At 34.0% G+C, this 23,122-nt stretch overlaps 1 protein-coding gene across 6 annotated transcripts in view; it reads left to right on the top strand.

The window, feature by feature from the left end:
- Positions 1-1,338: 1,338 nt before the first annotated feature.
- The window catches only part of chchd3a (coiled-coil-helix-coiled-coil-helix domain containing 3a), a 113,561-nt gene continuing 91,777 nt past the window's right edge, over positions 1,339-23,122 (top strand). For 3 of the 6 annotated variants that reach the window (XM_087246444.1, XM_087246442.1, XM_087246441.1), the window contains exons 1-3: positions 1,377-1,577; positions 3,746-4,349; positions 18,973-19,066. In XM_087246444.1, coding sequence (XP_087102570.1) covers positions 1,497-1,577; positions 3,746-4,349; positions 18,973-19,066 — 779 coding nt within the window. In that variant the 5' untranslated portion in view covers positions 1,377-1,496. Of the gene's footprint in view, positions 1,578-3,745; positions 4,350-18,972; positions 19,067-23,122 lie in introns of all 6 variants that reach the window. The other 3 variants (NM_001309796.1, NM_214804.2, XM_087246445.1) reach the window with 2 other exon arrangements.

Genomic DNA, 23,122 nt, shown 5'->3' with positions numbered 1-23,122 from the left:
CTGATGACACGAGACTGAGGTTATTTCTCATCACCTCGTGCAGGATAAAAGGTTGTCGTGATGACATCTGAGGGCATGTAGACAAAGACAGCCACCCACTAAAGGACAGAAGACCCATGTCTCTAAATGCCCACGGCTCCCATTTGACACATAGAACTCAGGTGCATATTTCTTCAAGTTACTGTTAGACAGGATGCATTAACAGTTAAAATAGATATTAAGTTTGTTGCAAAAATGGATTTTTAAAATGTTTTGAACAACCTCAAATCATTTGAAAAAAAAGCATTATATTATATTATATTATATTATATTATATTATATTATATTATATTATATTATATTATATTATATTATATTATATTATATTATATTATATTATATTATATTATATTATATTATATTACATCACATCACATCACATCACATCACATCATATCATATCATATCATATCATATCATATCATATCATATCATATTATATCATATCATATCATATTTGCTTTTATATACACTTTAAGTTTAGCATTTTCTTATTCCCATAACATTCGTGTAATTTAATAAATTGTTTACCTGCCCGCACTACTAATTATTTATATATTTATTTATTTATTCTGGAATTTTTGGATTTTTATATACATTAATTCATTTATTTGCATTTTTATTTATTTATTATTATATTTATGCAGGAATATATGGATTTATTTACTCATTTATTTATATATTTGCCTATTTCTTTATTTATTATATATTTGTGCAGGAATTTATGGTTTTATTTACTCATTATGTATTTATTATTTTGTTTATGTAGGGATTTACTCATTTATTTATATATTTGAATATTTATTTATTAATTTATTCATTTTTATACAGGAATTTACTCATTTATTTATATATTTGCATATGTATTTATTTATTGTTTTATTTATGCAGGAATTTAGGAATTTAACTACTGATTTATTTATATATTTACATATTTATTATTTTACTTATGCAGAAATTTAGGGGTTTATTAACTCATTTATTTATATATTTGAATATTTATTATTTTATTTATGCAGTAATTTATGAATTTATTTATATATTTGCATGTTTTTTTTTGTTTATTGTTTTATTTATGCAGGAATTTATTAATTTATTTTCTAATTTATTTCTTTATTTTTTTGCATATTTATTTATTTATTTATAGTTTTGCAGGTTTCGTACTCCATAATTGCATTCCCTTTGCGTAAATAAATAAATCCTAAACCTATTTGAAATCCAAAAGGTTTATCTAAAATGTTGTCGAATGGAAAAACCAAGCACATGCCCAGAACCAATGAGAATCGTCTTTCTTTCCCTGTGCGAGGTGGGAGGGGCTAAAGGCGGAAGCTCTGTTTGTTTCTGGCCCTGGCGTTCGCGCGTAACATAACCAGAGAGCTGTCAACTTTCTGGAGTTCATACTGAACACATTTACATGAAGTAGCTGGCCAAACACCAGCGGGCTTGCTTGTGCGGGAATGGGAGCTAACAACAGCACGCGCCGTGTGTCTTTTGAGTCGGATGAGAATGACAACATAACGATAGTGAAGGGCATCAGGGTGAGTGACACACACGTCTGTTCTCCTCCACCTGTCAAACGCACATCAAACTGACGCACGCCTTTAATTCACCTACTGTGATCGCAATGAAGGCCTCTAATAGTCTTAACTTATCTAACTGGATAAACATTCTGACCCTGATTGAACACTTCTTACTTCAGCTAACCAAGTAAAGCTGCCATACAGTTTATTTTGTAAGCAATTCTTGACCTGAGAGAAAATATTTTGTAGAAACCTGTTGCAGTTCAAGCATCACAATGTCAACAATAACAGCACTGTGACCCCAAACCCTACCTCACCCCATAACTATCATATACTGTCTAGGTCACCCTTCATACAACTATTTATGTCATATTAGTGCTATTATTAGATTTTATTAAACGACTTTTTGGGGAATACCAGCATCTTTAACCTTTATTAGGCAACGTGAGATGTAAGCAAGGACATTTTGTTTCATAAACAACTCAGAATTGCATTTTAAACCAAGCCTAAAGAAAGTGCAATTATACATACACTTTGAAATGATTGATAATTAGCTTATACATAATTAATTATAATTATGTATAATTATAATGATAGCTTATACTAGGGATGCTCCAGTCAAGATTTTTGCAGCCGATACCAAGCACCGATTTCTTGTCATGGTGATCGACTGATATAGAGTGCCGATTCTGATGCGTCAAGCTTTATAATGCATAATGCACATTTTACCTCTAAGTATGATACTTAAGTGGAGATCTCGCGTTACCTAAGAGAATAAATAAAAGATGCTGCCTTAAACATGTCCCTATAACTAGGACCAGATGGAATCTGTGCACATTTTTGCTATTTTTGCACAAAATTTGTTCAAAATCTGCGGATTTATGCGGAATGATTTTGGCTCGAACCAGCGGCCTTCTTGCTGTGAGGTGATCGTGCTACCCGCTGTGCCACCGTGACGCCCTCTATAATTTCTTTTCTCTAAATGCTTTAAACTGGCTTGAAATGAAACAATTATTTTTTATTAGTATTATTTAGTCTGTATTATTATAATTTATTTCTGAAATAAATATTGCGATAATGAGTATAAATTCAACTAATGAAATGAATAAATCTGGAAACAATTCATTAATTTCAATTTGATTGGGATGATTTTGTAGGGGAGTACATCTGCATACAATATATTATACCAAAAACAAGCATTGACAAATAAATTTAAGCAAAGATAAAAATAAACAAAACAGGAATGTTTGGAATTTTTAATTCTATAAAATGTGCAGTCAGGTTTTAGTGAACTTGCAATATTGTCAAAAGCACAGAACTTTCAGTTCTTACATATGTAATATAGCCTAAATACATCAAGGCCATTCGAGTTTTGCTCTCCAACTAGTACGTTTAGTAAACTCGTAAATAAACACCTGCGACCGGTTCATGAGATCGGCCAGATTGGCGAGTACCGATCGAGTCATAAAATGTGATTATTGGCCGATACCAATCTCCGCAAGATTGATCGGAGCATCCCTAGTCATAACTTTGTGACATTTTAGTTTATTTAATGCAGATGTTTTGGGTAGGACAGTGATGACATATACTGTTATAGGTAGTTTTTCTTTTTTTCTTCTTCTAGTTCTAATTCTTCTTTAATTCTAATTCTTTTAATTCTAATTCTTCTTATAATTATCATTATTTAGTTTTTTTAATAATAGTATAATAATAGTATAATAATAATACTTGTTGTTATTATACATGTAATTTATTTTATTTTTTATTGTTTGGATTAGTAGTTGTAGTAGTTGTTGTAGAATATTTGAATTAGTCACATTAAATTCATGTAAAAAAAGAAGACCTAATAATTTCCAAATATTCCTTTCATCTCTATTTATCCAGAGAAATTGAAACAAAATATGAAATGCAAACAATAATTGTGTAACTACGTAAATAATGTTTGCAAATTTAAAGTGGAAAAATAAAATGACTAAACTTGAAAATATATAGAAATGTTTGACTAAATTAATAGTGTTAAATATATCTCACTCTTCATTATTTATATATATATATATATATATATATATATATATATATATATATATATATATATATATATATATATATACCATGAAACTAAACCTGATGTACTATCCCAAAACGCAAAATAAATAAGTTAATTAATTATCCTTTTTCATTTTCAGCTCTCCGAGAAGGTCATCGACCGCATGAGGGAACCCTCAGGCCCACCGAGCCCCCGGGTTCCCAGCAGGCCCCCTCCTGCTTCTCCCCCTGTGGTTGATCCTCTGCCAGCACTGGTGCCAATATCTCCTCCTCCACCTGACCCTGTCACTCTCCATCCACCCCCTTCCTTGCCAGAGCGGGTAAAACTCCCTGAGCAAGTGACCACTCCTGCACCTCCTCCTCCTCCTCCACCTCTTGAATCAGTGGGTGTTTTATCAACCCCTGCAGGTGAGTCCATTGCTCCACCTGCTGCAGCATCTGAGCTTCTTACAGCATCTCCACCTGTGGATATAATTGCTTCACCTCCTTCTTCCACACTCACTCCTTCTCCTCCCATTGCTGATTCTGTCACCGCTCCCCCTGCTTTTGAGCTTTTCACACCTGCCGCCCCTTTAGAGTCTATTCCTACCTGTCCCATCACTAAACCTGCTTCTGATCTACCTGTGGAACTAACCGCCCCTTCCCCTCCTCCTGAACCCCCTTCCTCTGCCCAAACTGCCCTGCAGCCTCCTTTGACTGTAGATCAACCTGTGGTTTCTCCAACAGCACCACCACCTCCAACCGGTGAGTTGGGTTATTCTGTAACATAAGTAGTACTTCTTGAAGTATTTTGCCCTTCAGTGCTTGTCATTCATGAGCGTTAATGATACTCTTTGAGTAAATTGCATCTTGTACACACTCTGAATGTGTTTGTACACTTAATACAAGTATGTAATATCACGCATCAAGTCATTGTAGGTAATTCTATGGAATTCAAACTTCTGCGTGGGTGGAACTGAGCGACAGCAATTTTCCTTGAGTAAAGTGCTTTGGACTGTTATAACCTGCAAATAGTACCGTAATATTCTATATTGTTGCACAGAACCATACAACAAAATAAATGGTTATAAATGGGTATATTTGAATTAAACAGGGGAATGTTTAGCTTAGCTTTATCTTTATCAAGTTAGTAACATCCCAGTTCAGTAAAAGAAATCTTATTTTATAATTATTCATCATACCCCCTTGAAAATAATTACTTTACCTGTCATTCAACCTGGAATCAAATCACATTGTCAAAAATGTTTCCAGCATATGAAATGTTTTTGAAGTCTTCTCCTAACCTGTGGTTTATCCCAAAGGTCTTTTGAAATGTAAGTAAAGATAGAGATTTTCACAGGGTATGATGATTATTTGTTAGTGAGACAATGAAAGGATTAGTTGGGTGATGATTGAGCACTGATGATGAACACCTGCTGTTAATAAGCAGAAACACAGAGGAGAAACATAAAACTACAACTGACTTCAGTCACAGCCTAAAGCTGCAGTCACACTAGAGTTTAAGCATGCAAAATTCAGTCGTATTCTGTCGGCAGGTTTAAACAAGATGATTAGATGTTTAAAAAGAGCGAGCGATTGGTCCATATTTTAAAATTCTGTCCAACGAGGTCATGTTTAGATCCTCAATTGTACTCACACAGTCAAGGGATGCAATTTCGCTGGTCAGAGTTTACCAAGCTTAAACTTTGCAACGCAGTGTACTGCGAAACTTGTCGCACGAGCTTGCGTTTCCAGTCTGACGGATTTGCGTGCATATTACTGGTAGTATATGGGGAGAAGAGTCCAGCGCTTTAGATGAAATCAGCTGAAATATAATATATTGAATCTCTCAAAATCTCAGCAGTGGATCATTAAGCAACAGCTTTACTTTTTACCAAGCTGCTTGCTGTTATTTAAAGAGGGACTTTACGCAGAGGATTTTTTTGTGTATGTACTGTTCAAAAGAAAATATAAAGGGAACAGTGGAGTTGGAGTTACATTGTGTTGTTTAAGTGTTAACTTTATTTTTTGAGCAGTATATTATAAGAAAAAAAACAAATATGAAAATGAATTAAAATCTAAATGCAAAAAATAAAAATTAATAAATTAAAAAATAAAATATTTAAATTAAAAATTAAAAACTTCCTTAATTACTTGATACTAAAATATCAGTGAATACAGCTAAAAGAAAGTATCAATATTGGATAAATTATTAACCTGCAGTAAGTGAAAATGTAAAACTAAAGCTAACTAAATCAATTATAAAAGCACATGACTAATATAATAATTTTATTGTAAAAATATAAAACATTTTGATATTTCTAATTATTAAAAATAAAACTGTTTGAGAAATTTCCATGTAAAAATTTCCAAAGTAAAAAAAAAAAAAATGTATGTTGCAAAAAAAAAAAAAAAAAAAAAATCCCAGTTTTATTGAAAAAAAGCTTTTATTTTTGTTTCAAAAATAAAATATAATGTGTTTGGATTAACATAAGGGTGAGGAATTAATATTAGTATTTACATTTTTTAAATAAAATTTCTTTTAAAATGCCTATTTTCTTTATTTAGTTTTTATTGTTATTTTTTTAAATACAGCACATCAATCATACATGCACACTTGCTAACTGTCTTCATGTATGATTGCACACAAATATGATTTAGATTTATTTGAAAATACCTTCTTATGGATTTTTCTATATTAGATTACACAATTGGCCAATGTTTTCTTTTTCCCTAAAAGTTCAATCCTCTTGATGTTAGTGAGTGGGCCCTGTTCCTTCCATATTATGATTCATAGCTTGTGCCTGAGTGCTAATGAAACGATTAATTCTAACTTGTAATAGAGTTAATGAATCAATGCTGTAATTAGGAAGTCCACTTAAGCCAGTTCAGCCTCCAAGGTACCTTGAACAGCAGGTCCTCCCAGAAGTGTCGAGCCGATCGCATTTGCGAGCGCTTTGCTTCTCATTAAAAGTAAGACTTTGTTCATAGATCTTTCAATCGGAAGTTTAGATGCGCTTTTGAGCAATTATAAGTCACACGCCCATTAGGAATTCACAATTCAGTGACGTTTTGGACGTGTTGAGATTTGGAAAGTGCTTTCTGTGACATCTGGAGCTTTGCTAAAATCCTGATTTTTAAAATAACTGTTCGTTTGGAGAAAAAAAAAAAATAATCTAGTTTAAATAGAAAAAGTTCAGAATCAGTTTTATTGCCAGGTGTACTTCACACACACACAAGGAATTTGTTTTGGCTACGGAAGCTTCCAGTGTACATAAAATGACAAGTGAACACACAAAATAAATATGAAAAAAAGATGATAAACATTAAACAGAGATGCAGTAAGTCAAGAAATCTGGATGTTGAATTGTATGTACAGATTTGTTATAAATATACAGGTTATAAGTTGCTGTGTACAGATGCGAATGTAGAAAGTATTGCATTGCATATTGATATAAGGTGCTTTGTACAAGTGCGTATGAGAAGTATTGCACATATTTATTTCACAGTTGGGGATATTTAACTGTTCATAAGGTAGATGGCCTGAGGAAAGATACTTTTCCTGTGTCTGGCTGTTTTTGTGCTTGGTACTCTGAAGCGCCGACCAGACGGTAACAGTTCGAACAGGTAGTATGCTGGGTGAGAGGCGTCCAGAGTGATTTTGCGAGCCCTTTTACTCATTCTGAAGAGTACTGTTCTTGAAGTGTAGTTTAGGGTCGTGCCAGTGATACGTTCAGCAGACCGGATTATTCGCTGTAGTCTACGGAGGTCGGTTTTGGCAGCTGAGCCGAACCAGACGGTGATTGAAGAATTGGTTGCAGAGGATGGTTTGGATGACAGCTGAGTAGAACTGTACGAGCAGATCCTGTGGCGGGTTAAACTTCCTCAGCTGACGAAGGAAGTACAGACTCTGCTGGGCTTCACAATAGAGTCTATATATATATATTTTTATATTCAAAAATGGTAAAATTTTTGTCAAAATTAAACCTTATATTTATTATTTATTGCTTTTCTTGTTATTTGTATCTATATATATGTATGTATGTATGTATGTATGTATGTATGTATGCATGTATGCATGTATATATACATATAAAATTGTTTTAGAAAAGTGATATTTATAAAATGTTGTATATTTGATCTTGTTTTGCCATGAAATAGCCAGAGAAGCTAATAAATAAGCTGATGAATAAATTCAATTGGCAATAAATTCCATACTCTCTGTATCCCCAGTTTAAATGGAAGTGTTTTACTGTACGTGCTTTACACAATTTAACTGTGTCCTACATTTATTAAAACTAAATAATGCATTGAAACCTAAATAAAACAAAAAAATTTTACTAAGAAAAATGATATTACAAGACATATATTATTTTAGAACTAAAACAATGAAATTAAATTACGTATAGCTTTAAATCAGGGGTGGCCAAACTTTTTATTATGATCGACCAAAAACCAAACTTGATTAAGGGATGTGGGCCGAAGGTAAAAATAGCAAACAGTATTTATTTCCTAATATTTAAAAATTAGAACAAAACATTGCTTTAAAGTTTATTAACCAAAGCTAAAAATATATGAACTTATCACAGTAAAAACGTACAGAATCCCATTAATAACACAATGGAATTTATTGCTGAATATATATATATATATATATATATATATATATATATATATATATATATATATATTATATATATATATATATATATATATATATATATATATGAATACCTATACATATCCAATTTGGAATATTTGTGTTTTGTACACATTGCTATGCTTCATGAAATCTTCCACACTACTCTGTTATCTTGGTCAGTCTCAGACATTCGAAAAAGGGCTTCCAAAGTTTTGAAAATTCTCTCATGAAACTCTTTGTTTCAAGAACTCTTTGTTTCAAGAATATTATCTTTTTTGCCATAGTCATTCAAAATTGAACTTCAGAACTACTGAAATACAATTTTCAAAGGAAGGAGCCCAACCTATATACCCAGACATTTTAGAGCAGTAATCACGAGACCGTGATACTGTGATAATTTATTACAAGCTTATCATACCAGCAGAATCTTATACCGACCCATCTCTAAAGCCCACATATAATTTTAAAGCTGGACTTGTTGCTGTTATAAACAGTATTGGGCCCGTCCTCATATCAGATTATCAGAGTTTTCTGCTTTGGTAGCTGTCGAGTAATGTGCATTTCTAACATTAGCCCTAAACGTGTCCTTTTATCAAACAGTATAATGCTAGCAGTCTTTTAAAAATGCAGCTGGTCACTGCGTTTCATCCATGTCTTGACTTTTTCCGAGCCGTGATCTTCCTCGCTCCCACCTCCACATAATTAAGCACATCTAATATGTATGGAAACAGCGGCTCTGAAAAGCTGTCAGCTCAAATACGTGTGCCCTCTCGGCCCTTAATAGTGGTGTTACCTGCAGAGTCTGTGGGCTGGAGCTGACACTACGAACCGGCTCCACTTTCAGAAGGGGAAAAAAAGAGACGACCGCCTGCATCGCACATAACGAGACAGCTCCCTGTTAATGAGACACAGATCTGCTTAATGAGCTCTACCATGGAGGCTCACACACACTTTTTTTGGTCTATCCATCTATCTATAACTCCCTACATCTCAATATGTCTCATGGTTTCTTTCTCCCACGTGTGCATTTTTTTTTCTTGGTGTAATGATGACAGAAACACTTTTGTGATTATATATAAATATAGTGTTACTTAAAAAAAGTTCCAGAATGCATATGTTGTGCTTTTGAGAAACTGTGAACTCGTTGTTTACATCCCACCCTCATTCAAACTTGGACAACTTTCTCGCTAAAACTTTTTGGATCCAATTTCTTTCTGTGTGTATGTATACTGCTCAGCATATACGAGTACACATCTCACAAATCTCTCATTTAAATTAAGATTTTCTATATGATGCTTTACAATATTATATTTGCGCATTAGCTTAGTCAGAACTGAATCAAAATCTTGAGCTAATCTAACAAAATCACTTGCAATAATAATTAAAAAATTATTAGCCTAAATTTATATATTAGGAAAAAATAATAAATAAAATATTGAAAAATAGCAAAAATCAAGAGAAACAAAAATATATACAATTTTGTTGAAATGTTGTAGTTTGTATTTTTTTTGCAATATTTTGCATAAATTTATAAATTATAAATTTTTCATTTTTTTCAAATTCTAAAGATGTTCTGTGACTCAAATTTAATTTTAATAAAAAAATATCTGTTAAATAAATCTGTGTTGTTCAAATGCATCAATATATATTACCCAAATTCACTAAGAAAGGCATAAAAATAATCATTTTTAAAATAGGGTGTACTCATTTATGCTGACCATTGTACACATTGAAGTTGGGCATGTATATATATATTATATATTGTTAATAGAAATCTATAAACATAAATATTTGTTAATTTGGCAAATAGTTTGATGTAAAATCGTTTTATAACTTTTAAAACTAATATGCCTCACAGTAAGAAGATCGCTGGTTCGAGCTCCGGCATTGGCATTTCTGTGTGGAGTTTGCATGTTCTCCCTGTGTTCGCATGGGTTTCCTCCAGGTGCTCCAATCCCCCCACACAAGTGCTATGGTGAATTGGGTATGCTAAATTGTCCATAGTGTATGGATGTGAGAGTGTGTATGGGTGTTTCGCAATGTTGGGTTGCGGCTAGAAGGGCGTCCGCTGCTTTAAACATGCTTAACAATTTGCCGGTTCATTCCGCTGTGGCGACCCCTGATTAATATAGGGACTAAGCTGAAAAGAAGATAAATTAATAAACCAAAACATTTCCTCACCAGACATTTCATAGCCTAATGTGCCTAATTTTGATCTTGGGCTCTATTTTAACGGTCCATGCGCAAAACGGAAAGAGCAGGGTGCAAACGCATTCAGGGAGTGTCAGAATCTATATGTGCTAATATAAGGACGGGAAAATCCACTTTGCGCCATGGCGCATGGTCTAAAAGGGTTGAGTTTATTTTCTTATTGAGTTATAGGTGTGTTTTGAGAATAAACCAATCAGAGTCTCATCTCCCATTCCCTTTAAGAGCCTGCTGCGTCGCGCTATAAGCACATTTGCTATTTACACAACGTAAAGTAAGTTCACTTTTGCTTTTGCTCTCATGATAGGGAAACCTTTACGCAGTTAGCCTATAAATAATTAATTTTCTTTGTTAAGCGCAAAGATTTGTTTCAAAACTATTTCTAAATTCAGTTCTAATTTCCAGCAAACGAATAAATAAACAATAATAATGAAGTGTGGTCAAAATACTGAGTTATTTCCAAATACACCTGCTGTGCCCCATATGGTCTAAAACCTGACAGGTTGGCAAATCTAAGCTTGTTTTTAATAAAACAAATATAAATATGGATATAATAAATAGTACTGCTAATAATAATAATAACATTATACAAACGCAAATTGAATGAACTGAAAAAGCCTCCCGAGATGAAGGATTCAAGGCAGTGGTTTTTAAATTCATGTAGGCTAGAAATTAATATGTTTTGTAATATTTTAATCATTTATATTTATATCCTATATATATATCCTTATTATATCCTATCTATATATCCTTAATATTTTTTTCATATGTAAAGATATTTGCGTATTGCTCTATATCTTGCTCTATATCTAAGCAGTGTGCGAGGCGCACAACTAACACGCTCTGCGCCGGACTTTAGACCGGGTTTGTTCTGGTCTAAAGAACAGACTATTATGGTTTCTCAAATTGCGTCACGCCTTGCGCCACATTGTGCCGGGTATATGATATTGCCTGAAATCTCTGAATTTTAATAACAAAAAATGTGCAGTTCCTCTTGAAACAAAAACTGCATAACGTTGTGTGTGTGTGTGTGTGTGTGTGTGTGGTGTGTGTGTGTGTGTGTGTGTGTGTGTGTGTGTGTGTGTGTGTGTGTGTGTGTGTGTGTGTGTGTGTGTGTGTGTGTGTGTGTGTGCATGCACGCTTGTGTGTGTTTGTGTTTGTGTGTGTGTGTGTGTGTGTGTGTGTGTGTGTGTGTGTGTGTGTTTAAAGTCAACCATCCTTTTACCAAACTTATAGCTACTTATCAATATGACCACACGGAAACATTAAGCCTCATCTAAATGTAACGCTCTGACATTTTACCAATGACTCACTCTTTAAATAGTTTCTCTTTGTCACAGCTCTTCTAGCCTTAAGAGCCTCAGCTCATCGTCTGAGGTCAAAGGCTGTGACCTTAATGAGGGACATTGATTATGTACACCCACGAGTGGAGGTATTAAGAGATGCTGTGGATGATCGAGTCCGCCACTAAATCACGGCGAGTCTCTGCGCGTGCTGATTAGACAGTGGTCAAGGTTGATCCTCCTACACGTTATCCGCGTTGCATGAATATTCATACGCAGGGCCCACACACCGGTTTCCATTACGCTCTAATTACCTGCGCACAAATCCTTCTTTGTCTCAGCCATACATAAACATACTTTTCTCTTTCCGTTACATATTAAGCATCTCCTTGAAGATCACCGCCGAGTTCAGAATGTAAAAAAAACAAGGGAAGCTCTCTGCATATGATGCGCTATAATGAAATGATCTTTCAGCCTGTCTCTGTTTCATGAAAACTTATATGAGGACGGAAGTTTAATGCAAGGAGATGAAAGTTTGGTACGCTTGTTTGATATGCACAAGTAGAGGTGGGATTAAATTGTACACTGTAAAAAAAGCCTTATTTTTTTGTTAGAATCAAATGAACTTTTTAGTCATCTTAACATACATCAGTAAAACTAAAATGAGACTAAAATATAAAGTTAAACTTTGGATAACGTAATAGTTAAAACCTGATAATATAAAATACCAAACATTTGTTGTCATGATGTTTTGTCATACATTATTTATAGTGTAGTGTATTCTGATTTATCTGCATATTTTGGCTGCAAGTATATACTAGTAGCCTGCTTTACATCCTAACATGAAGCAGTTCTTTTCAAAGGTCGCAAAATGTGTTTCCCTCAAGTTGTTTTATCAAGATCCCCCCAGATCACCCGATTCGAAGGTTACTACTCGATTGAATGGGCGTAAACCGAGATTATCGGCTGATAGATATGGACTAGTAGGGACCTTCTGCGCCTTCTAGTAGGCTCAGAAGGCTGTAATCATCCATCCACATGGGTAATTAGTTATACTATTGGAGAAGACTCCAGATCTGTTTTTACATTACTGTGACAGTTGGGTTTTGGGTTGGGGCAGCGGTAGATGTCAATAAAATACAATTAATGGGAAATTTAAAGGGGAAATGAAGCATTCAGTCAAGTTTACATTATTTTGTACATTGGATTCCACTTTAATGAAAATACATTAAACAAACTTAATAAATATAACCATTTAGAAGAAAATGGCATGTTTTACTATAGCTTTTAGACCTAGGTTGCCACCATCTTGGAATATCGCTGTGTCTGACGTCACAGGGTTGGTTCCGTTCCCTCAGTTATACATATGCATTGGAAGTAAAGGACTGAACACAATGCAACAATTAAAATTATAAATGACTTTACCCTTTATTAAGTCATGTCTTTGTGGTTTATGTGAAGATATATTCCCTTTTCAAGTCGATCAGTTAAATCTCTCAACATGTATGAAAGATATAAAAACCTGCCATGTGAAAAAACATGCCGATCTTAGTTTGGTTTGAACACGAAAAGAGGTGAAGTCTGTAGTAGTGACCCGCCCGATTACGTCAGCACCGGACCTGTTTGAAACTATGGTTGAAACCCATACAGGCAGTCAGGCAGATGATACAAAGAGTGGACCAAAGCGCATCAAGCGATCGGTAATTAAAAGGGAAAAAAAGAATAAATCTACATATTTTTATATTAGACACGCATCTGATTACACACAACTTCACGCATTAAGTTAAATTAGGCTTTACAGTCTCCATGTTCAGTCTTTTACTTCCACTTTGTCTGTTCAGCTAAGGGGATGGAACAACCCTGTGATGTCAGTTGCAGTGATTTTCCAAGATGGCGCCACCCTAGGTCTAAAATCTATAGTGAAACATGCCGTTTTCTGCTAAATGGTTACATTAATTGAGTTTGTTATGTATATTTCCATTAAAGTGGAAAACAAATTGCACTATGATATGAACTCAACTGAGTGCTTAATTTCCCCTTTAATAAATAATACTACAAGACAAATTCCTTTTTCTTGAATAAATGACTAGTTTGAGGGCTTTTTGTTAAGTGTAATTTGCACAAATTTGAGATGTCACTGCTATCATAAGTTGAATATGTGGCTTTTCCTTACTTTGCATAATTCATCCACTAGCTGTGTACATGCTTTTACACTTGTACAACATTGTTATTATAAAATAGATGTACTAAATGAAATGCATAATGTAATGCTTTGGTCACACTTTACAATAAGGTTTCATTAGTTAATGTATTTACTACACAGCAAAATCTTCTGAGCAAAATTTACTCAGTTCAGAGAGTATTTGGCCCCTCTTTAAATAAGGGCAAACATGTTGGTAATAAGTAAAGCTGCTGTTTGTGAAGTTACTTAATGATTCTCTGCTGAGATTTTGAGAGATTTAGGGTGCTTTCACACCTGACTTATTTAATTTGATTGAATCGCACTACATTTCGTTTTTCCCTTTTGGTGCGAGAATGCAGCAATCGTACTCGAGTGCGCACTAAAAGTGGACCAAATAAGCATACCGTGACCTGCTTGAAGAGGTGGTCTCGGTACGCTTTCAAACGAACCCTGGAGTGGTTTGTTTGTGGTGAGAATATGATCCGTACTAAAACAGGTCCAACCGCAAAAAGTACTGCGCCTTTTGGACTAATCCAGCTGCCGTAGGCCGATGAGCTGTGCATTATGGCATATGGAGGATCAATATTTGTTGACAGCGCTTTACCAACAGAGAGAGAGAGGGGAAAACATTACCTGATGGATCGTTGGTAATATTTCTGCAAGATGATCATGTTGCAGTTTAGCTAAATTAACACTAAATTAACACTGTTTTCCAGCCGCAGCCGCGCTTCATTCTCGAAATGTATAGTTTGTCTAAAGCAGGCATACAATCAGTCAGCGCAGTCGTCCCTCCATAGTAAAAATGACATTTTGTGTCTGCCGGTTTTGTTTACTTGCAGGAGTTCATTGGCATTTTCCCGCACATGAATTCTAACCAATCAAAAAGCAGTTTAGGATATATGTTTAATAATATCTTGCCTATAAGTGATGTGGATTTTGTCAGATGACTGCATTTTGGTTTGTTTCTACTGGTTCGGACCAAAGCCAGCAGTGCGGTGTAAAAACGACCCAAAGTCGGCAGAAAATGCAACAATGTATCATTTATTGCCCTTGGTCTGGACCAGATGAAGTGAACTACAGAATTGAAAGCATCCTTAATGTATCATCTAAGGCTGTGACTGAAGTCAGTTGTTTTATGTTTCTTTCTGTGTTTCTGTTTATTAACAGTGTGTTTATCATCAGTGCTCAATCATCACCTAATTAATGCTTTCATTGTCTCATTAACTTGAGTAACTTTAACTTAGAGAGGGACCAAATACCAAATATCTAAACTGAGTAAAATTTACTGCTGTGTACTTGTACAGCATTTATTAATCATAGTTCAGCATTTACTAATGCATTACTAACATCCAAATTCATGCTTGGTAACATTACTTAATGGACCGTTAGTTAACACAAACTAAAAGTTAACGACTTTATTTGGTAGCACTTTGGTTTAAGCCACAATTCGTGTTATTAACTACTGGTTTATTACTTGCCTGTTATTAAGATATTAACTGTTCATTAGTAGTTATAAAGTATGATTTTACTGTGCATCCCCAACCCTATTCTAAACCTAAACATACACTAACTATTCATAAACAGCTAATTAGTAGTTTATTAAGCTAGTAGTCATAGGTAATGGTTTGTTAATACCGTGAATTGGGACCTAAGCTAAAGTGTTACCCTTTATTTTCATTAAGTACCAAATACTGTTATGAATGTGTTTTGCATAGTTTGGTCACGTTAGTAAATGCATTAACTAATACAACCTTATTGTAAAGTGTTACCAATGCTTTTTGGACTATTTGCAAAAACATCATGACATACAATATCTTGAAGGATTTTTCTTGCAATATACTGTATGTCGTAAATCACAGAATCACTGGTGCTGTGATGTCGTTATCATCTGCAAGATATGAGCATTGAATCATAAGTTAAAGTCAAGCAGAGATTTCCAGTAACTTAATGTTAATGTTTCCAGAAGGATCTCCTTATGTGTGTGTGTGTGTGTGTGTGTGTGTGTGTGTGTGTGTGTGTGTGTGTGTGTGTGTGTGTGTGTGTGTGTGGAGGGATGTTGAGCCTCGTTTGTATTGGATTGTGAGGAATGTTGAATTGTTTTAGATTAGCCCCTCCTCTTCTCAGGTCTGGAGATTAATGAAACGTCTTATGAGACACGCAATTTGTCTCTGTCTGTTATCTCTGCCCAGAAGCTACTTTTTAACATTTCTGCCGAGGATGATGGAGGGAGCGAATGAGAGAGGGAGAGGGAGAGAGAGAGAGTGCAGTATCCGAATATGATGAGTTTTTCATCTTTAAGCATGTCTGTTCTCATTCAGGAGTGACACGGGCACCCGCACGGTTAATGTCGTTCTGGAGTTTTTGGTGACCTCCTGCGAAAACCCCCTGAAGACTCTGGGATGGGTTTTAACGGACGAGCTGGTTATCCTTTGAATCCACAGAACTCCTTCCTTTATCCTTTTTAAATATTAAAGCCCGGTTTAAATTAATGAATTATAGGAAACCTAGAGCGTGAATAAATGGGTGACACTGAAGAAAAGCCGTTAGCCTGATGGAGGAGAAGGAGGGAAAAAATGTCTGTGTGTGTGGACAATGTAATTGGATTATTTTTGTCTAAAAGTCGTTCATAAAAATGTTTACACTTAAATATAGAGTAAAATTGCAAGTTTACCTAAGATAAAAAAATATAATTGTAAGTCTAATATAATACATATTCATTAAAATACATATAAATTATTAGTATTGTTATTGATGTTGTTGTTGTTATTATTAGTATTGTTTAATTTATTTATTAATATTATTATTATTATTATTATTATTATTATCATTATAGCTAACAGCAGGGGGCGCTCGACCTGCAGTCTGTGTGGGTCCTTATGTCCCAGTATAGTGAAGAGGACTCTAGACTGCTCAGTGAGAGCCATTTTTCGTCGGAAACATCATCTCTGTTGTCTGTGGTCACACATTTCTACACATAATAGTTTTAATAACTAATTTCTAATAACTGATTTCTTTTATCTTTACCATGATGACATGATACTATTTTGCTAGATATTATTTAAGACCCTTCTATACATCTTAAAGTGACATTCAAAGGCTTAACTAGGTTAACTAGGCAGGTTAGGGTAATTAGGCAAGGTATTGTATAATGATGGTTTGTTCTGTAGACTATCGAAAAAGCTTAATGGGGCTAAAATTTTGACCTAAAAGGGTTGTAAAAAAATAAAAACGGCTTTTATTCTGGCTGAAATAAAATAAATAAGACTTTCTCCTGAAGAAAAGTCAGTTTATTATCAGACACACTGTGAAAATTTCCTTGCTCTGTTAATTGTCATTTGGAAAATATTTAAAAAGGAAAAAAAATGTAAAGGGGGCTAATAATTTAGACTTCAACTGTAATAATAAAAAGCATATAACCACAAAAATAGAATAATACAATAAAATAATAAAAAAATGGCTAAATAATATTTTAAATATATAAACAGTGAGTTATACAACATAGATTACATCTTGGTTAAGTAAAAAAAAAGTTAATGAAATTTAAATATTCAGATATTTTAAGAAAATCCCAAACTGTATGTGTTTAGTTAAGTTAATTTAAATTCATAAATAAAAGTTAAAGTCATTACAATAAACTTTAGTAAGGCTAGAGTTTTTATCTTCCACATTGAAATAAAGATTTTAAAACATGAAAGCAACTCAATCACTTTTCTGTGCATTTGTTTACACATAATATATCCAGGAAAAAAAGATGCAGTACACTGGCAGTAGTTTAAAGTGATGTTTTAGAAGCAGCCGCCGGAAGGAGCAGTCAGTATGAGTTGCCATATGGTTCGGTTGCATAACAGTGTTCATTTTAGAGACAATTTGAGACTATAAAGGCAAGAGAGAGGGAACCTGTTGGGAGAAAAAAACACTTAAAGATATCATTCACACCAACCTTCTTCAAGACTAATGAGAAATCTTCCTGTTGCTGTGACAATGCCGAAGAGAGAAGCAAAATTAATTGCGTACGTTGGCACGGCATTTATCAAACAGCAGGCTACTGTAATGGATACAGGCAGACAGGTGCTGTCTAAACCTCAAACCCACCAGATACCAGCAAATAACAGATATGGCGTGATTACAGCGATCCTTCACAACTGATCACCAACTGCAGTCTTCTGTAATATTTGTATACAAAATAGTTATTTATTTTAATATACAGTAAGGTCAATCAGTATTTGATCACCCTATCTCTTACTTAAAAATCATGGAGGGGTCTAGAATTTTCAGTAAGGGTGCATTTCCACTGTGAGAGACAGAATTTTAAAAAAACAATCCGGAAATCACATTGTACAGTATGATTTTTTTTAAACAATTTATTTGTAAACTACTGTGTCAAATAAGTATTACACAGAGATGTCCTGAGTGCTCCAAAATACCACCCTACCTCATCCTATACTCGTGTACAAACTTGTCTTAAAAAAACTTCTAGAGTGCAATAAAACATTCAACTTCATTTCTCACAGGGCTTTCCAGGGCTTTCAATGGCATGCAACCACAAAATCCAAAACTCTAGGACAGTGGTTCTCAAACTGTGGTACGTGTACCACTAGTGGTACGCAGGCTTCCTTCTAGTGGTACGCAGAGTAATCCAATATCAATGTCATATGTACATGCAACATATATTTCAAAATTGATCAAAAATGGTTCATATATGAATATGATGACATATAGCCTATATTCATGAGGTCCAAGCAACATTTCCAGGTTTTTATTTATTTATTTTTTTACATACACACAGTACAGTGTTAATGTTCAAACTTTTTATAATGTTTAAAGTGGCTGATAATAATAAAAATTCTTAATAATAGTAGTTAATCTGTCACGATTTTAAACTGCAGAGTTGTAGCTGCCTTACTGGGCCTACTACGCTACTGTATTTCAATACTGCTCATTATGGTGGTACTTGGAGGGACAATTTTTTTCTGAGGTGGTACTTGGTGAAAAATGTTTGAGAACCACTGCTCTAGGATGACCATCTGGTGAAGCTCAGCATCTAATGCAAGTGTGTTTGGAATTGTGTTTCAGTGGATGAGTCTGAACTGAGGAGGAAGATCACAGAAGAGCTGCGGAAAGGCCTGGAGGAGGACCGAAGAAAGACACAAGAGGAACTCAACCAGTGGTGACTATCCACATGCACACACATTTATACTGTTTATTTAATAGTTATTAAACTGCTCAGATCAGTTCTATATTGAGTGTCTGGTCAGAAAACAGTCAGAAAAACTTCCTGGCAATGGTAATATTGACAAGTTAAGTTATGGATGTGGCTCATATTGCATATTTTAGATAAGAGTGTTGAAGAGGTTACCCTGATAACCCTGATGCTAGACATGAGGTTTAAAAAAAAGAAGATATATGGGTGTAAATATTAAAATAAAGCTTAAAAATTTGTATTAAATTAAAACGTTATACAATGGTAAGTCACAACGAGACGTCCCTTTTGGTGCTCACATCCATTTCAGTTGACAAAAGTGATTGTATATGCAATATACAATATAGAAAGCATGTCAATGCACTTAAGTGTCTGCATTAAAAATATATTTAAATTAAAATTTTTGTTTAAAAAAAAAGTTAAAACATTGGTGGACAAAAACATTTCCATAATATTATTTAATATTAAATATTTTTTTATGAAAAAAAAAAACTAGTAGTAGTGTGACCTGTACTAATGTATAAAAGAATAATGAAAATTTGTAATTAAATGCTGATGGTTGTAAACTTAATAAGCCACATTTTAATGTAAAAATACAAACTATACTGTATATTATTTAGAATAAACTAAAGCTGCATTACACTTGCATTATTGTTTTGATGCTTAAACACCTGTTTCTGGCATTGATACATATAAATTATTTATTTTAACTCTGTGGAAAGGCTTTACTTAAAAGGGGAAAAAAGAAAACATGCTTGCATCACACCAAATACTACATTTACACATAGACATGTTTACTGAAAAAATGAATTAACTATTTAATGTAAAGCGGGTGAAATGTATTTTAAATATGACCCTTTGATAACAGTGATGTCAAATATTAAGTTTTACTTGAATATCTACATAAAAACACATCATGTAAATGTCCAGCAGAATTTTAGCGTATGCACAGTAACATCATTGACTTCAAGTCATTAAACACAAGTCTACATAGGGCTCGACAGATAAACCTTACCATGTCGAATCGTCATAAAATTTATGTCAATAACGATGATATGCTACGGAGATTTTTACTTTACATAAACAACAGGAAGCTGTAGATGTGTTTATAAGACACACCTGCTAGTTTTTCATGATTTTTTCCCCTTACCACACATTCCATGCAATGTAATGTAATGATTGTGAGGACGCAGGTGAGATGTCATTTTTTCGAGAGACATTCAAATATGTTAGTTGCGCTGTGTTTGCAGTGTCTGTTAGTCATGTTAAACAATTCATTGCAAACTGAAATAAATACAATTTGATTACATGATTTGAAATTTGATGTTTTATAAGATTGTTTACTTTTTTTGTGATTTAGTTTGCATTTAAATTAAGAATTTTGCAGAATTGCAAAAATTTGTGACCTTTTTGTTGATTGGATTAAACGATTGCACAATCATGAAAAACTAGGATGTTTGATTAAAGATCTGCTATGTCACCCAGTATTTAGCAAGTTCAATTCACTTCCCCACAGCAGTATTTGCTGTTAAACTGTTGCTTGTTTTAATGATGACTATTTTTACCATTTTTAATTAAGTAAAATGTTTATTTTAAAATATTTCTGTGACTGTTTATTTTTAGAAAATGAAACAAGTATATTTTTGTTTGTGTATCGTCATATGCTGTCAGTTACAGTTCTTCAGAATATTATATTTTATATTGTTTATTACTTATTAATTATCATTGTTTAGACAAAATCATAATCTCCAAAAAGTAGTAATGTGTAAACTGTTTTTGTTTAATAAAAAAAAAATCTTTAAAATGTTATTCAATGAAGTGGCTAATCTTTGTGGCTTCTGTTGTTGGGATACTCTTTTAAAGCTGGAAGCATTTACAACTTCTATCGAAATTTATGTTGTTATCGTTTAATATGGAAAAGAAACATCGAGATTGCATTTTTGCCATATCGCCCAGCCCTAGCATGTTTTCATGGTTCTGCTAACAACATGTTTAAACTAAAACATTTTTTCTCTTTCATCAATGCATCATATACACCTAAACCTAAAGGACATCTCTAACAGCTTTAGATCAGATTAACTACACGAGTGCACTGCACACTGATTTTATAATTTCAGAACAAATTTGTGTTCTCATTCAAGGTTTACAATTTTTTTTCTGTATTTTTTTCAGACATGTTCAAATGAAACATATGTTAAGTTTATGAGTCGAGGTACAAACTCTTATTTAATTGGAAGCTGTGTGCCTTAATGAAAATTTTGCCTTATCAACAGTCAAACTGGGACACACACCTGTCTGTGCTTTGTCTGGATCCATTTGCCTCTTTTCCTCAGCACATCACGCTCACTTTTTTTCCCTTCTTTCTTTCTTTTTTTTTGTGAAAGCAATTAATCATGCATGAAAGTGAGGGACTTGGAGTCATGGTGGAGTTAATTTCTTCATATGTGGTGATTTATTATCTTCCCCTGGTAAGGGCTTAGTCTTTTTTTATATTTTTGTCCTGTTCGTGGTTTATGAGTAGGCGAGTGTCCTGTGATGTTGGCCTATAATATCTCTAGATTATCTCCGGTCGTCACTTCCCAGTATTTTTAGCAGGACCTTCACTCTTTACTTATATAAAGTACAAGTTCCTTAACGACTCACTTCATTTTGTTCATCTAAAGCTTGCGATGGATGTGCCAGGGTTGAGTTTCACGTCCTTGTCAACCCCGGCATACCTCTTATACTGTTATTCTCAACAAGGCCAACACTCTGACCTGCAGAAATTGCTATTGACAGGAAGTTTATTTTCTGTCGGCCATAAAAGTAAATTTAAGGGCAGGGTGTGTTGTTTTACAGCATTGTTGTTGAGGCAACTGAAGGAAAGTGCTCCATCCCATTCGCCCCGGCACGCCATTAAGGGAAAGTAGGGGCTTTATTGACCATGATGTCATGCTTGGAAGGACAGAATCAATATTGTCCTTAATGTTGTCTTCCATTTAGCTTTCTCCAACTCCCATTTCTTCTTTCATTCTTTTTTCCCCTTCTTCCCTAGACTGTGTTGTGTTTTAAAAGTGGCTGTATGAGGTTGCAGGATTGAATTGAATGAAATTAGCCTCTGGCTTTGGGTTTGAAGACCTTTATATTGGCAATCTCAAACCTCACCTTCAGGTGGACCATTGTTTGTATGCTTTTTTTTTCCATAGTTTTGTTTCTTTCTTTGCTGATTCAGTTAGTTAGAATGGCAAGCAGCTGGTTCTAGTTTTCTTTTTTGGTTTGTTTTCTTTTTTTTGTTTTGTGTTTTGTGTTGGTCTTTCATTTGAGTTGGTTTGGTGTGCTTTTTGTTTTAGTTTCGAATGTATGACTTGTTTGGTGCATTTGTATTTATGTATCTCTTTCCCAATTCAGATTTGTAAACAATAGGGTAACTGAATTGGGGTCCGTTCTTTGTACCTCGCTTAAATGATCTAAGATGATTTGACAGATCCTGGACCTTTTAATCTTTATAACATCACTGGCTAATTTGGTTCTTCAAACAAGTTCACGATTCAGATTAAAATGTCTGGATAAACTGATCTGAGATCACTGCGTGTATTGTAAAGGACAGATCTATCGATCCTCAAAATTATGATCAGCAATCCAACGATTGGCTGACAGCACCGCAACGTAATGACATCATTAGATTAATATTCAATTGTCCATGTGAGCAAAATTCATTGCATAAAATTTGTAGTAAAAGGTTTGGTAAATATTATACGCAACAACTTTCCACCTTTGTTGTGGGCTGCAGGCTTTACACTTTGTCAAAAGTATTTTAGCAATTTACAATTTACGTTTTACATTTAGAGTGGATTTTGTCCTTTATAGTAGCCTAGGCCTATTCAGGTTTCTTAATTGGAGTAACTGGCTGTTTAAAATAATTTTGCATTAAAAAAGCATTTTAATTTGTGCAAAGTTGTCTGCAACTTTTGTGAAGCATCAAATCATCAACATATTAGCTATCAAAACATGTGCATGACTGCATAAATTATTATTCCTTACAAA

This window comes from Danio rerio, chromosome 4 (assembly GCF_052040795.2).
Source record: "Danio rerio strain M-AB ecotype USA chromosome 4, GRCz13ab, whole genome shotgun sequence".
Classification (NCBI taxonomy): domain Eukaryota; kingdom Metazoa; phylum Chordata; class Actinopteri; order Cypriniformes; family Danionidae; genus Danio; species Danio rerio.
The sequence above is the reverse complement of the archived record's forward strand: the minus strand, read 5'-3'. Positions and strand labels throughout refer to the sequence as shown.